We start from the raw sequence: 16,848 nt of genomic DNA on the forward strand, positions 1-16,848 counted from the left end.
ATTGTGCTTGCATAAGAGGGGGAGGGGTTCAATTCTCAGTGATGCTTGCATCTCTCTCCAGCCCCCATACCACATGCTCTCTTGCTCTTTGGGGTCCCCCAACCATCAGGAACAGATGGTGGGCAGGCAGGAGGCTGGTGAAGGAAGAGAGGCCGTGTAGAAATCACATCACTTTCCTTCTTGTGCAACACAGTGCTCGTTCAAGATCAAATTTAAATGCAACCCATTACCAGCGATCTATTTGCAACTGTTTAAAGGTGTCACTGCCCATGTACAATACTTTTTTTGGGGGGGGAGTCCATACATACTTCTTAAATCTTCCCCCTCCAAACAAAAATAGGGCTATGCATGTGTAAATGGCTGGCCTAACCAGGAAGCCATGTGATATGGCGGCTGATGGAAGGAGCAGTGGATTTGGGGTGCCCTTCACCCTGGTTCTACTACTGCCTTCCTCCAGTTCACCATGGATGCAGGAATCAGATAATCACATCATCCATTTCCTTCCCCATACTCCATCTTCACATGGTAGTTTAAGGGGGATGTGATCCTTTAAACCATTGGTACCCAAATTGTGAGCCATGGCTCCATGGGAGGCCATGGAAACCAGCCAGGAGAGCTGCAGAATCCTCATGAAAAGTCTGCTGCCCTATACAATGTATAGGTTGTAGTCCTAAGGGGAAGCTGCAGCCAAGATTGGGCCCAGTGAGTCAAGGGAGCCACCAGTCAAAAAAAAAAAATGGAAACAACTGCTTTAAACTTTGAATGCTGTGCAAGGAAGGAACGCTTTGCGTCCCCTTCTTCTTGCTCCTTATTTGTGCAGCTTTTCAAGTTTAAAAGGATGCATTCCCTTTAAACCCCATGTGAAGATGGAGCACAGTAAAGGTGTAAGGAGCTTTTGTTCTGTTCTCCTGCCAGCACTGCTGAAAAAAGAAGAGGGGGGATTGCTGCACTCCAGTTAACTTCTCCCTGCCTACTTGGGCAAAACCTAATGTGGAGTCCTAAACTAACACATCCTCAAGGACAAAAAGGTCTTTAGCTGCAACAAGAGAAAGATAGCAATGAAAATCCTTCTCAACCCTAATTCAGCTGAACCTGAATTTAACTATATGTCCATAATTGTCTATCCTCTAAATCAGGGACCTCCAAACTAGGGCCCATGGTGCGCCTATGTAACTATCTTGGGTGTGGTGGTGGCCAAGCCTTACCATTCCGCACTGCAGTTTCCCATCTCCGCACTCAGTCTTTGCAGAAATGTGCACTGGGCAGCCACTTCTGCTACACATTGCCCCAGAAGCACATCACTGCACATCGCCCCGCTGCATTCTGCTGCACATCACCCTCATCTGTGCCCCAATTTCCTGGGGCAAGTGGCTGCCTGGCACACATCAGCTGCCCTGTGCAAAAATAGGAAGCTGTGGTGCGAAACAGCAAGGCTTTGCCACTTGCCACAATGGGTGCCAAGACCATTACGTAGATCTGGCCTGCGTTTGCAGCCCTTGTTCTAAATCCTCCCTTTTTCTTGCATACTTTTCTTTCCTGCTTATAGCTTAATTCAGAGAGTTAAAAAAAAAAAAAAAGACCAATTAGCTGTTTGTTGGGACAGCTGGTGTATATCTGGGATTCTTGATGCCATGTGGCCATTGTCAGTTGTGCCATTAAGTTGTGCCTACTGGTTATCTTCTGAACAGTGACCCATGTTTACTCCAGCTGTTAACCATTTGATCAGTCCTTAAGGAACAGTTGATAACCCTCATGGAAAAGTTTGAACCAATTTGGGTCATGCATCATAGATTTTTCTTCATTTCTTTCTCCATCCATCTGTTCTTCTGGCACCAATCATTAATGAAACAAACAAGGAGAATTTCTGAACCCACGAAAAATAATGCAGAGCACATTGTACAATCTCCTGTTGCCTTTAACCAAGTCTTTTTAATTTGATTGACTTCAGGCTTTTACTTGTATTCCGGCACAATAAATGAAAGAGCGTAATCTCGTTATACAAGAGAAATGGTTTGGCTAATGGCAAAATTCCTAGGAGTTCTGAACTTGTGGAGAAACTCTTCATGTATGTATGGTCACGTGATCATTGCAACTCTAATAAAATATTGGGCTGAACACTGTATACATGAGATGCAGGGCTCAACCCAATATTTTATCTGAGTTGTCTAATCCAGTGGTTCTTAAACTGGAGCATCGCGACGCCCCAGCCAGAGAGCCCAGGCCTCTGCCCCAGAGAGCCATGTCCTGCTGCCAGAATGCTACTGTAGTTCCAGTGGTTGCAATGCCACATTGGATTGGGCTGTGGCTTAATTCTGATCAATTTAATAGGAATAGAGCATGTCTGAATCTTGCCATCTGAATCTGAATCTGGTATCTGATTCAGATATGGTATCTGAATCTGGCCATACTTTTTGTATCTCTTGCACTCACATAAATTAACAGTTCTTTGGATGATACCTACTGGTGGAAAACCAATGTAAAAGTTTTTTTAAAAAAAATAATAAAATACCATGGCACTGAGATGCACTGAAAAAGTTAAACAAAAATATTTTGTTGCTGTTAATTTGAACTGCAATTGCTACAGTGTATAATCATCTTCTGTGTTGTTTCTGCGGTGAACAAAAGACAAGCCTAACCTTGATGTCAAAAACTGGGGGGGGGGGGGGAGAGATTATTTTTTTAAAAATGCAGTTAACATTTTGCTATGTTTTCTGACATGGGGTGAGCATGTTGCTTCATTGTGCTGTCTTGTCTCAGGAATGGGTTTTTTTTCTGTTGTATCTATAACAGAAACATCATAATTTGGTGTTTAAATAGTGGCAGACAGGATTGTTTCGGAGTAAATGAACACAGCACAGAGCAGATGGCAAAGAGCCTTCAAAAATACTGAATAGCATGGCCAGGATCATGAACTGATCCTTGGTATGAGAATCATTGAATTACAAGTGTGTTCCTCTTTTTGCCTGTTGGTGGGTATGTTAGTTGCATATAGCAAATATTTATGTAAACAGTTTCACATCCATCCTCTTCCCTCTAGTCAGAACTCAGCCACCATAACAATAATTCATTGCTCTTGCCATTCAGCCCTTCAACACCCATTCCTAAATTAGCTTTCCATCCCCTTCTATATCCCTCACGGATTCAAACTTGTTAAGCTTCAACACAGAGCTTCAGCTACAAGCTGAGTAAAGCTTAATCAGATCACTAGTCTACTTAGCCCAGTATTGTCCAGTACTAATTGACAGCAACTCTCCAGGATTTCAGATGGGGCCTTTTCCCATCCCTCCCTGGAGATTTCAGGGGTTGAACTTGGAACTTTCGGCATGCCTTCTGTCACTAATCTTCAGCCCTTCACCAACCCAGCTTCAGTGCAGGGAAGATACATTTTACAATAAGTCTGCTTGTGTTTCACAGATTCACGGACCAGTCCTATCCACATGGTATACAGTGGTAGATCCCAAGGTTCGCCAGCATTCCATGTAGTCTGCCATTGTGGCTGCCTCTCTGATGGTCCGAGGCACGTGGCTGCCAGTCGAAAGGCCTCACACAGCCAGTGACACAATCGGCATGGTTGTGAGAGCAGATTGTAGCAGGGATTGGTCTGGGCTGGGGTTGGATTGGGGTAAGGATTGGGCTAGGCCAGAGGCAGATTGGGGTGGCAATGGTAGCCACAGAATCTTATCCTCCCCTGACATGTCTAACAGATCTATGCCAGAGTAAGAGCTGGCATACATCTGAGTAGGCCCATAGGGGACATGGCAGCAGCCAGAGTGGTAAGTAACATTTTTATTTACTGACCTCTCCCAGCCAGCTTGACGTCCTGTTGGTGCACAGGATATTTTGAAGGATGCACTGGCAGCCCTAAATCTTGTGGCCATCTGGGAATAGAATTTGGCCATCAATCATATACAACTTCAGAAAAGTTACACAGATCACTGAGCTTAACCTGGGGTGCCTCTTGGGGCATGATGCAGCAAAGGTTCATTACTGCTGTTTTTGCACAGTTGCAGTTGCATCTGATTTCTTTTAACTGATTGTATATTGTTATATATTATAATAATTTAATCATGTTTTTATTTCTGTAAATGGAAGCCATCTCCGACATGCTTGAATGTAGGATAGAAATTATGATAAATGAAATAAATGGAGTCCTGCCAGACAAAAAGTTGATTACGCTGATGCCTAGAAAACCCCAATTGCTGAATTTCTGCTTGTCATACAACTGAAAAAAAGTGTGGGAGCCTTTCTGGGGAAGAAGACTAGCAACCTTTTCAGTGCTGAATTAGGAATTTCAGCAGAGTGAAGTTTCCTACACACCACACCAAAAACATGAACGAAACGCCTAGGACTTTAGAACTTTGCTTCTATTTTTTTTATCATTTTTATTATCTCTTCTATGTAGCTATCTTTTTTTTTCCATTTTGCTTGTGTGATGGCAATTGAACTGTAACTGTTCACAGGTCTAGATGTGATAGATTCGGAACGATGCTTCTGTTGCTGCAAGCTTACAGTAATTCTTCTGTTGCGTTCAACAAAATGTGTTGAGCTCAGGAATCTGCAAAGATCTTTGTGAAAGGGACATCCAAACCAGGCAGATCTGCATGTGGTCCCAGCAAATTGGGTGACAAGGATATTGCTTTTGCAGATGCTGCCAGCTCAAATCTAGCAGCACAAAAGCATGAAAAGCTTCTGTTAAATTGAACCAAAGGCAGTCTTGTTCTTTCAAAGCTGGGAGGCAATCTTTTAAACGTTGCAGTGGGAAGCTGTAATTTTCTATTAAATCAGCAATTTTCCAAATGCCTTCAGCCTATTACCCATTTGTTTTTTGCAATATGGCTGCAGCATTGCAGCATTTTTTTTTTTCAGGTGCTTTTCTGGTAACTTGCAATGCACATATTTCATTTAATGCAGTTATAACAGATGTCTGCCATTTTAGAAGCATAAAAATACAGGTAAAAATATCCTTTAACTTAAATCACACTGTGTAAAGAAATTTACCATTCAGCCAATTGACTTTTAGCTGTTTTTAACATTTACAAACATCTGTGAAATTTTAATTTGCTCTATGAAAACAAAGGGGGGGATGAACTTTACATGTAGTACCTGCCTGGTAATTATGTAATAACCTTGCCTCTTCAAAATTGATCTTTTAGTTCATATTTATTGTTGTCAGTCATATTGTGCCCACACTCTGAGATAAGAAACAAAACAACTGTGCGTTGAGCCACAAGTTTAATAAAGTTATTTAGTTTAACAGAGACCCACAACTTCAAAAATCTAATTACCGGCGCACCCCCGCAAATAAATGCACCAGACTGTGGCTTGGGTTTAAAACTGGGCCACTTTATTGATAATTAAATTACAGCAGGGTGATTGGGGTAGTTGACTGAACTCCCAGTCCTAAGTTGTGCAGGGTCGTTAACAGGGGGAAACAAACCTATCCGTCTACCTCCCCCAAGGTCAAAGGGCGAAACCGTCCGACTCGAGGCTGTCACCAGACCTGCGGCCTAGGACAACCTGTCAACGTCGTCTAAATGGTTAAAACAGCTGGACTGGTGGCCCTCAGGTCAAGCCTTGCCAGGCGTGCCAGTCCAGTCAAAGGGGCTTGCCAGCCAGCCTCTTCAAGCCAGGAAAGCATCATGTGAGTGGTACTGACTCACCCCTTGACCTTGCTGTCTTAGACGGACACAGGGATGTGCCTACCTACCCTGACCCCGCACGCTTCATGCTAAAGCAACCAAATGCACGATAACCATGGAAAAAACCCTAGCCACGACAGTCCGGGGTAGGCGAAAAAACTGACAGCCAAAGGCCAATCAGGATGTCAGCAAAAAATTCCTACCCAGCCCCAACGGTGGCCAGCTAAGCTCAGACTGATGAGTGGGCGGGAGGGCAGGGTCACCGCTGGCTCCCGGACTGAGGCTGGGTTGCCCGACTCCAGCCTGTATGGCCCGCCCCCAAGAGCAGGTAGGCCAATGGGGAACAAAGCCCCAGCCTGTCTGCATCAGGCGGGGGCGGGGATAACCACCGTTAGTGCTGAATGCGCTGAAGGCGCTAACGGTCATTTATGGTGCAACTACATGTCTAGGATGCAATTCCCACCAAAGCAAACCTCGTTGGGTGAGCCAACCAGGCTCAGAAATCAACAGCAGTCATGTAACTACACCTGCCTCCTCAATACACACAACTACACATAAATACACAATACACACAACTACACCTCCTCAATGCCACACAACTGACTGTGCTAAGGAAGGCTCTTTCCTGAATCACCACCCTTTGAGCCCCAGAACTCTGGTTAAATCCTGCATTTCCCCCAAGAGTTTCCAATCCTAGATATTCCTGGGCCCAAAAGCCCTAGGAGGTAGTTCCATGATATCCCTTTTTCACCATAACAATGTATTTAGATGTTCACTTCCTTCACCCCCATGGTTGCCTCCTCCTTCACCCACCACAATTTCTCATAGCTTTCTGCTTTCTGAGTGTCATATTTAGCAAACTCCTACTGTTAGTTAACAAAGCCAAAAAAAAAAAAATATACAAATGCTAATTGTTCTATAACTAGCAACAATTATGACTGGCTATGCTTGTGGCATTCATTTTCTGGGTCACAGCCCCTAATCCTTGGCATTGATTTCCAGCACATAGAAATAGAATGCCTGGTGGGCATAAGGGTGACTTCTCGCTTTCAATATCTTTCACCAATGATTAATGATGCAAATAGTATTCTTCGATGCAATGAACAGTAAATGTGAGCAAGATAGGACAAATATTAGTCCATCTTCAGGAAGTAGAATAAGAACTGCCACTAAAAAACTGAGTTAGATCAAGTGAGAGTAACAACTTGACAAGGATGTCTGGGCTGAAAAGTAATAGGCAGATATGGAATGACACATTCAGTGTCCATATCCAGCATCTGGTGGACAGAAGGTTAATTGCAAATTCCCCCCCCCCCAATTATATTGGCTCATGTAATTGTGGACCAATCCTCTTGAATTTAGGTGCACCAATCATGGGAGCACTTTTTGTTCAACTGCCAATTACCTAACTGGTCCATCTGTACGAAACAAAGGTCTAGAGAAGCAGGACAGGAGAAAAGTGTCTCTTATGCTAGCCAGAGAGATTAATTTCTCCTACTGATACCCTCAGGAGAGAGTTTATTTGTAAACTTGGGAATGTCAGCACTACATAGTAAAGTCAGTGAACTGTATAATGTTGTCTTGTATAAAATATATTTTATAGGAGATTATGTGGTCATGGCAGTCTACTTTGATCTGAGCAGAAGGATGGGCTACTTCACCATTCAGACGTACATCCCCTGCACACTCATTGTTGTGCTCTCCTGGGTCTCCTTCTGGATTAATAAGGATGCTGTTCCCGCCAGAACATCTTTGGGTAGGTTATTGCACCCTTCTAATTCTTTCCTAGTTGCTAAAGTCAACATCTAAAGCATACTTAAATCAGCATGGAGCTGTAGCCATGGTCTGCACATATATACTGATTGGCATCCAGAAGTGTCTTCTGCCTGTGGAAATGCATTAGCCAAAGGACATGGCTGTTATCCAGAGAATGTTGTCTCTGTTCCACAGTAGCTCTGGCACTAAAGGAAGATGTTGTGCAGGGCATTCTTGCACAAGCTGAAAAGTTCCTCATCTACTCATGGTTCCACAACACTGCAACTCACTTTTGCCATTAAGACATCTTTGGTAAGTGTCACTGTGGACGCCATGCAACTTCAGGACTAAAGTCAGGATGTGGATGAAATCTTAAGTTTAGAAAACTATTCAAATATGTTTTTCTATAGAAGTTTCTAATTTAATGAGGGTCCCTGCTACAGAACAATACTCCACTGTGACTGGAACACCTATTTTATAGTATATATGTCACTGGTTCCCAACCTGTGGTCCATGGACCACAGGAGATCCATGAGATCCTCAGAAGTGGTTCGCGAGACCCTCAAATAAAACAAGATCACCTTTGATCACTTCCAGTGTCTCACTGAGTACGCATTCCCCCATGGACCACCAGAGAGGGCTAAAGAGTTGGCTGTAGGCAGTCCACCATCTCCACCATCTCTTGTAGTCCAAAGGGCAGTGCTCACACAGGAGATGCTCTCCCACGGACCACCAGAGAAGGCAGAGAATGAACAACCTGCAGCCTCAGCCAACAACAAAATCTTTTCAATAAATAATAAATTTAACACATCTCTAATACATATTCTGTAATTGTTACAAATTTAATTGTACTTCTGTGTGTGCAGGGGATGGGAGTGTTGCATGTGGTCCACAAGTTTTGCCTTAGTGGTCGACAGGCCACTAAAGGTTGGGAACCACTGATATATGTTTACTTTGCCTTATCAACAAAATTATTTGCAAGGCAGCTAGACACTGGTGTAATGTTTTAGTAGAATGAAAATGACCTTTGGAAAATCCCATCATGCCTCTGTGTCTTGATTTTCTCATTCATGAAATTGTGTCATTCTGTTAACGGACACAGTCGTGCCACCAGGGCATGAAAGCACAGCCAACACTTGGCATTTGACAGGAGTACTGAAACAGTTGACGCTGAAGCTCTAGATTCTGAACTCAGCTAAAATGGAAAACGCAGCTCTTTTAGTTGAGACACCACTGAGTGTAATGCTGCCTGGTGTGTGCGAACATTACCATTTCCAGTATTGTGACATTTCTTAGACACTGGAGCAGACTCAAGTGAGAGGTTTACACGGACCAGCAGTCATGCTCAGATCTTAAGTTAAGGAGGACTATTTGGAAGCTCAGTTAATCAATAGTTGTGAATGCTTTCGAGAGGCTTGGAGGGGGAGAGGGGCAGCCCTTTCAAAGACCATAGTAGTGTCATGATGATGATGATGAATTGCATGCCTTGTCCTGAGGTGCCAAGACCCCTGCATATATTTCTCACAGGAATCGGAGAAACAGGAATGCTGTCACAGGAATTTCACAGATATATCACAGCTTACAAGATGCTCTTGCCAGTCTTTGTCAGGCTGGATTGTGTTACACATTATAATAACTCCCACAGATCCAAGGAACATTTAATAGGCAGTGGCACATTAGGGTGGAACTATGCTTTATGTATGAGAAAATCAGAGGGTCCCCAACTCCATCTTTCCCTTGCAAGATAAATGCATGAACAGGAATTACAGTCCTTGTTCCTGGTGAAGAAGGCATAGTAAGGTAAAACTTGGTGGGACACCAGCAGGTTGTTTCTTCATTCTACTCTCACAGCCCAATCCAACATAAATCCCCACACAGTGATGCAGAATTTCTGGCTGCTGGAGGTCTCCTCGGGGTAAGTGAACATTTGTCCCCTTGCCCAGGGATAATCCCCCAGCAGCTGCAGTGGGTCAAACTGGACATGCATCAGCGATATCACTGGCTCGAGTCTGCGTTAATCCGTGCAGGTGGATTGGACTCTCCCAGGCCTGGTCCACCCACCCTCTGCCTCCATTGCCACCTTGTTGCACCCTCTCCCACCCTGTTCAACTTCCTCTCTGTCCTCTCCCACCCCCTGTACTGGACCTACCTGCTTCAGCAGATCTGTCAATGACTGCCAGCACCAGCTGGCTGGAGGGAATGGATCTCAGTGGCATCATATCCTCGATTTTCATGCCTGACACACCTTGGACTCACCAGCGTGTCTTTCCTTGGACTCACCAGCAAAATACCTGGTGTATGTCTGAGGAGACCCATTGGTAATTGGTGGCTTACTGGGAGATAAGTAAAAAATATTTTTACTTGCCTCTCACAGGTCTGATCACCGCCTCACCATTGCATGCAGTGCACGCTCTGTCAGTGCAGCTGCATGGTGGAAGCTTAGTGGGGGATGGCACTGGGCTGTTAATCACCCTTCCTTCCAACCCGTCTCTGGAAGCTGTCCACTGCCCCGCATTTACATTGTTGTAGCAAGTGAAAGCTTTGGAATTCATGTTTGCTGAGCTAACAGGCCCTTCCAGCCTTAGTGACTGGGACAAGGAATAGCTAATTAGGACTCAAATATATAATGTATACAAGCGCATGCCTGACCTATTTTTCCTAGAGCAAAACAGCTTTGGAACAGGGATTTGGAGCAGGGAAGAAGTGCGTGTTTGTGTCTCTCTCTGTGTTTAGCCATTTCTCAGAGTGTTGCCATCACCCTTCAATAACCCCTAAACACTTGCTGGCCTTGCCATTTTCAATTTTTGACTTTTTTGGAAAGCCGCACAGGCAGCAGTGTCGTGCTGAGAAGTAGGCCGGGAAAAGGGGTTCCTCAATCCCTCCCCTCACTACATTGCCACTCAGATCCCCTGCTTTTTCCTATGTTTTTGTAATACATCTTTGCCTGGAGCATGTAGTGAGACACCTTGACTGGCATTACCAAAATCAGATTTCAGTTGCTACATCATTTCTTCCTTGATCTAAGTCCTGCCTTGTGACAGACTTCAGAAACTGGCTTTCTTCAGACAGCACAGAGCAGAGAACACTGACTCAGAGAGAAGAGGGGTCTGGAAAAATCAGAAGAATTTATCAGAATGATTATGTTAATTGCCCTCAGATGTTGTCACGACATTCTAGCAAGTGATTTGGTGAATCCATCAATCATGTTTATATATTCCAAGTGTAAGTGGCATCATAACAGTTCCGAGCTGTTTGTGATAGAGCTTGTTCTTCAAAAGCAGTTAAGGACACACAATATTTTTCATGGCCAGGGCTGGCGCCAGAGGTCAACCAGGCTGGGCACTGGACAAGGGCCCACATCCACTAGAGGTCAGGGCAAGTCCTGAACCCTTAATACTAGTGTCAGTGGTCGTGTCTGGTATGTCGTCAGCAGGCTGGTGGAGGTACCATGGGGGGCTGCAGAGCAGAGCTTTGCCCCACGACCCTGAGCAACCAGTACCAGCACTGTACATAGGTATGGATAGGTTTTTTACAACTTTGAACTCTGAATTTTCATCCTTAATAAATTATTATTATTTATTAATATGATGATTTAAATACTTTTCAATAAAAAGTAGTTCACAAAGCAGTTTTAAAGCAGTAATAATTCAATAAATGGTTCCCTGTCTCCAAAAAGCTCACAGTTTAAAGAGATTCAGTAGAAACACCAGCAACAACCACTAGAAAAGACACCATGTTGGAGTAAAGAGGGCACCACTTTAAAAGACGCCTCTTTGCCCAAACGGAAATAATGGCAGGGAGATTCCAACCATTTTATTTTTTTTGCCTAATAGATAAATTGTATTTCCCCTTTTTTCACCACTCAAAGCACTCACAAATTGACAGTGACATCCACACATGCATAGCACATACATATGGTGTTATGTATTTACAGGTGGAGCCTGTTTATCCACAAATTTTACATCTGAAGATCCATGTCCCCTGCACCTGCATTGAGCCAGACTCAGGCCCCACCTGAACCCTCTGAAGGTGATCAAAAGTATCATTTCCCTCAGGAAACTGGAAGTCACATTTTTTTGGCCTGAAATGGCCATTCTGAAGCCTGCAGAGGCCATGGGCAGACACACACAGCCTCTATGAGCTTCAACAACCAATGGTGCCAACACAGTTCCTGCTGTATCCTGTGGGAGAGTTTTGGCCTCTGGAAGCCTCCTTGGGGTAAGGGAACATTTGATCCCTTGCCCTAGTGTAAGCTTCTGCCAGTCCACCAAGTCTACTCGACCTGCACCAGTGATACTGCTGGTTCAAGTCCATGTAGACCCAGGTCAGGGGATTGAGGCCAGGAAAAGGGCCTGCGGTGCCCTTGTGGTGTACGCCACCACTGCAAAACCCACCCCCATTCTGCTAACAGGAAATGTTTTGTGTCTTTATGCCGGGGATGTGGAAAAGGAGGATTTTCACATGATGTACTAACGTATTTCCTGTCCATTTTTTGTCCACTTGCTAGGTATCACAACCGTCTTGACAATGACCACCCTCAGTACAATCGCTCGCAAGTCCCTCCCCAAAGTCTCTTATGTGACAGCAATGGATCTCTTTGTATCGGTTTGCTTCATCTTTGTTTTCTCTGCGCTGGTGGAGTACGGAACTCTTCATTACTTTGTCAGTAACAGAAAACCAAGCAAGGATAAAGACAAAAAGAAGAAAAATCCTGTATGTATTTGGTTGCTGTGCAAGTTGGTACCCCTAATTAAGCTTTCTGGGAGAAAATATTGTGCTGTTTTGTTAAACATGCCATGGATGGAAACCTTGAAAGATTTGCTGGGTGTGTTGCATCTGGGCTCTACAGGCTCCACCCCTCAAAAGCACACCTGAAGGCTGGCAGACCCTCCAGAGTGGCACTTGATGTGGTCTGAAGTGCCACAAAAAGAAAAACAAAGCATGTCTTTGGGCAACTGCCTTAGCTGTGCATAAGGAGCTCTTTGTGTCTCACCCATATATACAACTGATGGAAATATTCATCAGGCAGCCCAATCCTCACCTGTGCTGGCACAACTGGGCTGAGTGGCCTACGCTATATCCAGTGCAGGTTAGGAGCAGGATGGAGGTCTTCTTGGGGTAAGGCGATATTCTGCCCAATGGGACTACTTGGATCTGCGCCAGCTAATTTGCCAGTGCTGCTTCTGAGCAGCCTTGGGTAGGGGGCGGGATCAGGCCTACTCCACTGATCCCACCCCCTGATGTGCCTGATCCACCCCCGTTCTGCTCTCCCCATCTCAAAACACCCTCTCCTATCTCCTTCCCAAGCCCCTGTACCGCTTGATACTTTTCTTACCTGCACTGGTGGCCAGGGGCTCAGATGCAGCACCAGCGGGTCAGCACAGGCCTTCCCATCAACACTGCTTACTCTAGTGTTGTCACAAACATGCTTTATGGCATGTTTGTGACACTCTAGGCTAGTGTAGCAGCTGCTGCACTGTCAGAACTAGGATTTAGGATTTTTCTGTGACTTGCATTGTGTTTTAAGATGTAGAGGAAACTCACTCTAAACAAATGATCTTATAGACTATCTCCATTTTACAGTTGGATGATTTCTGGTTAATCTCTATACCTTTAGAAAAATTCCAAAAAATAAGGAAACTTTTGGCAATGGCATATTTAGAAGACCTTTCAATTAACAAGCAAATGGTCATTTTTATCATTCTTGCTTATAGATAATATTTTGCTCTGTTTAATACTGTCAGAGTAACTAACTAGCAGGCCGTTCTGAACTGAATCTGAACCCTGGACATGCTGCATCCAGGAAGGGGGGCAATCCCAGAGGTCTCCTGTCTGTACAGTGGCAAGCCTCCACTGTAGCCCTTTAGAACCTACAAATGCAGCACTGGCCTGTGATCATCTACTCAGAACCAAATCTTACTGAGTTCAGTGGACTTTACTTCCAAGAAAGGGTGCATAGAATTGTAACCTTGGTTGGTAAAAATAATTTTAAAAAGATTAGAAAGTATGCAGTTGCTAATTTTAATTTCAAAATACGTCAAGTGTGTTCCTATGCATCCCTTTCCCCCCTTTACTCTCCTCTCCACACACTTTTATTTTACTGACTGTACTGTCTCCCTTCTCTCTTTTCCTGGCCTACCATTTGAAAACACAGAGCACTGTATTAACACATCAGATAGTGAGTTAGTATGGGTTTTCTGTCTAAACAAGGGATCATTATAGTTTAATAATTGCCCCAAATTGGCAACAAGTTGTTGATCCAAGAAAATTACAACCAGAACAAAGAAATGAGCGCAATAGTTGCTTCCGAATTCTACAATCCAAATGAAGCAGCCATGTAGTGAACTGGGGTAGAGGAAGAATAGGAACAGTCTGAGCATGGATAGCAAGGCTATCAGAAGGAACATAGGCACTGAAGAGGGAGGAATGGCATCTCTTTAAGGCTACTGGAAGAGCTTTCCACTAGTAGGAGCCAAGAAACCCAGAGCATTTGATTATCTGTTTGAAGATGTATTTTGTTTAACCCTGGAGATGCCTCAGGACAAACTAGGATTCATAGTTTGGATTCATAGCTATCAACATATTTTCAACCACAGTTCAACGGTTGACAACTTAGCTTTCTTTACATGCTGATCACTGAAATAAGTTCATATTTAGAATTCTGTACTCCTTTTTCTATTTCTATTTTTTTTTCTTGCTATAGGTTGGAAAAGTATCTTTAATTTATGCTACGTTTTTTGTCTCCCTTTCCCCCTTTTCTTCCTTTCTTTAATTTAAAAACTCTGATTCTTTTTTTTCTGTCTACAAAACCAAAGCTTCTTCGGATGTTTTCATTCAAGGTATAATATTTTTGGTATAGAAATCCACTGCATGTGACCTGCTGAATTGAACAATTAGAGCTTCACTAAAGGCATATGAAATATTTATGCATTCTACTTGGGGCAGCCTTGCGGTGAAGTAGAATGGCTACCATTGAGAAAAATATAAGTTGAGTAGTTGATTCAGCAGCCCTAACACAAGTTTCCTACCATTTGAACTTGGGATAAGTTCAAAGGATATTAACATTTTTGGATCGCATGCCTGAAGAGAGCACAATAGTATATCCAAACATCTGTATTGCTCTCTTTCTTTTAGTTAACCATGGGATCCAATCCAGTTCCACCAGCCACACTGAAAATCCACAATTAACCCTTTTAGAACTCAATTCTGTTCTCTAATGATCTCATTTGAAGGAATATAAACTACAAATCTATCAATGATCTGTACTAAACAACTAGCCACCATTGGAATGATACCAATATTGTTCTGACACAAATGGTTAAGAGTTTTGAAAGGGTATAAAATGCTTGTGTTTTAATGCTGTCACTAGCTCTGCAGACATTTGTTACTCAAAGTGGCAAATACAGGAAGCTGTATAATACCATTTCATAATGTTGCTCATGCTGAAATGCAGATATTTAGTCCTGGGTGGAAAATGTCTAAATCCACAATTAATTAAAGTGGAAATTTTAATTAATTTTCTGTTTCCAGCCTTAATTTTAAACACTCTTTCAATCAGTCGCGCATCAGCAGCTTTTTAAAGCAGCACGTTCATGAAAGGATTGAAAGAGTTTGTCAGTATGACAGATTTCAAGTGATGATATATGTATAGCTACTGTATACTGTGCTGGCATCATAAAGCTTTTAGCTGGTGAACAGTTGTAAATCCAGACGTGCAAGATGTCAGGAATGCCTAGTTCCGGAGATCATTATAGAGACCCATCTAACCTATGTTTCAGTAATTCATCTGGTATCCTTTCCCCCTCAACTAGTTTTAGATCCTCACCATTGCAGAAACATAAAGCATCACTTTTAAAATTCTGCGTTAACCACTAATTGTTTCCACCTATAATAACTTGAGAAAAAATTATGATTGTTCTTGTGTATCTGTCTGTCATTTAAAAGCCAAGAGGGACAAAGAAAGCAGAGTGCTTTTTTATTCATTAAATGAATCATACTCAGCTAATGTCATTAAGGAAAACTGAACCTTGTATTTACCTCTGAATAGAAAGTATTGGATTGTTGCTTTGAATAAGTTCAGAATTAAGATCTTATCATTCTTAGAGCACTTTAAAGGGATTCCCTCATTCAACCAGTATGTAGTAGAGCAACAGATTTCCATAGACCAAACATTAGTTTAAATAGATACTACTTTGGTACAAAAAGCAAAACACTCATTCTTTCCTCTTCCCCTTCTTGCCACCCATGTATCCTAGGCTCCTACAATTGACATCCGTCCAAGGTCAGCGACTATTCAAATGAACAATGCCACACACCTCCAAGAACGGGATGAAGAATATGGATATGAGTGTCTGGATGGCAAGGACTGTGCCAGCTTTTTCTGCTGCTTTGAAGACTGCCGAACGGGAGCATGGCGACATGGAAGAATACATATCCGCATTGCCAAAATGGACTCATATGCGCGCATATTTTTCCCAACAGCCTTCTGTTTGTTTAATCTGGTCTATTGGGTGTCCTATCTTTACCTTTAAATGAGCAGAAATAGGTGAAATGAGCCTTATTCTTGAAATGTATTAAAAAGATGGCTTCCTGTATAAATCAACCTAAACACCATGATCGGAGGCTCCAACAGACACATGGAATCCCCTGCAAGCAGGAACCTCCCCATCCTCTTTAGTGCCAGGGAATACTCTGCACATGCACTGGTATGCACCTGGAGCATTCTGTGCAATGTGAAGGGAGTGGGCCCCCCCCACCACCACTCAGTTAAGCTTCATTGAGTATCAGTTAAGCTTCATGGAAGATTGGACTTTAAAACACATTTTACAGTGGTCTGAATTCTTTAGTGCCATAACCCAGTAAATATCAACAACCATGTCATTCGCCTGACAGCTGAAAAGTGATTGTGATTTGGATGCGACCATTCTGTACTTTACGCAGTCTGAAATGGAACAAAATCCAGTGTCATATAGAGACCTCCCAATGAATTGAGAGTCACAAGTGAGGAAAAGACTCCCTGATTATCCTTAAAGTGCGGGTGTTACCATTTCAACTTTGAACAATGGCGGTTAAAGAAAAATACTGTATAGTTTGTTAGCATTGACTATAAATATGTGATATCTTTGTCCTCTGTGGGCTTTTCTTTTTGGAAGAGTCATCTCTCACTTCAGATCAGTGTAACTAGTCTAGAAAAAAAGTAGCTTTCCTCACACTCAAATGAAAATAGATTTTTGGATGCTTCCCTAAGAGCACATGTACAAACGCTGTAAATATTTCACTACCTTGTAGTACTTGGGTCTAGTACATGAAGATTTTGGGGGGGTCCAAAATAAATGGAGCAAAGGTACCATAAACAATATTGTCTTTTATTTTGTATCCCTAACTTTGCCATGGTAGCAGAAAAATATTGATTGAAAACATTCCTTTCTTTTCTGGAAGAAATGCCTTCTCCCTC

The 16,848-nt window shown here is 43.0% G+C and overlaps 1 protein-coding gene across 7 annotated transcripts in view; it reads left to right on the forward strand.

The window, feature by feature from the left end:
* GABRG2 (gamma-aminobutyric acid type A receptor subunit gamma2) overlaps positions 1–15,925 on the forward strand; it is a 48,953-nt gene extending 33,028 nt beyond the window's left edge. The window contains exons 6-10 of one of the 7 annotated variants that reach the window (XM_066613361.1): positions 7,243–7,395; positions 11,902–12,107; positions 14,210–14,233; positions 15,121–15,171; positions 15,650–15,925. In XM_066613361.1, the coding sequence (XP_066469458.1) occupies positions 7,243–7,395; positions 11,902–12,107; positions 14,210–14,233; positions 15,121–15,171; positions 15,650–15,925 (710 nt within the window). Of the gene's footprint in view, positions 1–7,201; positions 7,396–11,901; positions 12,108–14,209; positions 14,234–15,002; positions 15,012–15,120; positions 15,172–15,649 lie in introns of all 7 variants that reach the window. The other 6 variants (XM_066613360.1, XM_066613362.1, XM_066613364.1 and 3 more) reach the window with 6 other exon arrangements.
* The last annotated feature ends 923 nt before the right edge of the window (positions 15,926–16,848 follow it).

Source organism: Tiliqua scincoides, chromosome 2, assembly GCF_035046505.1.
Source record: "Tiliqua scincoides isolate rTilSci1 chromosome 2, rTilSci1.hap2, whole genome shotgun sequence".
Classification (NCBI taxonomy): Eukaryota; Metazoa; Chordata; class Lepidosauria; order Squamata; family Scincidae; genus Tiliqua; species Tiliqua scincoides.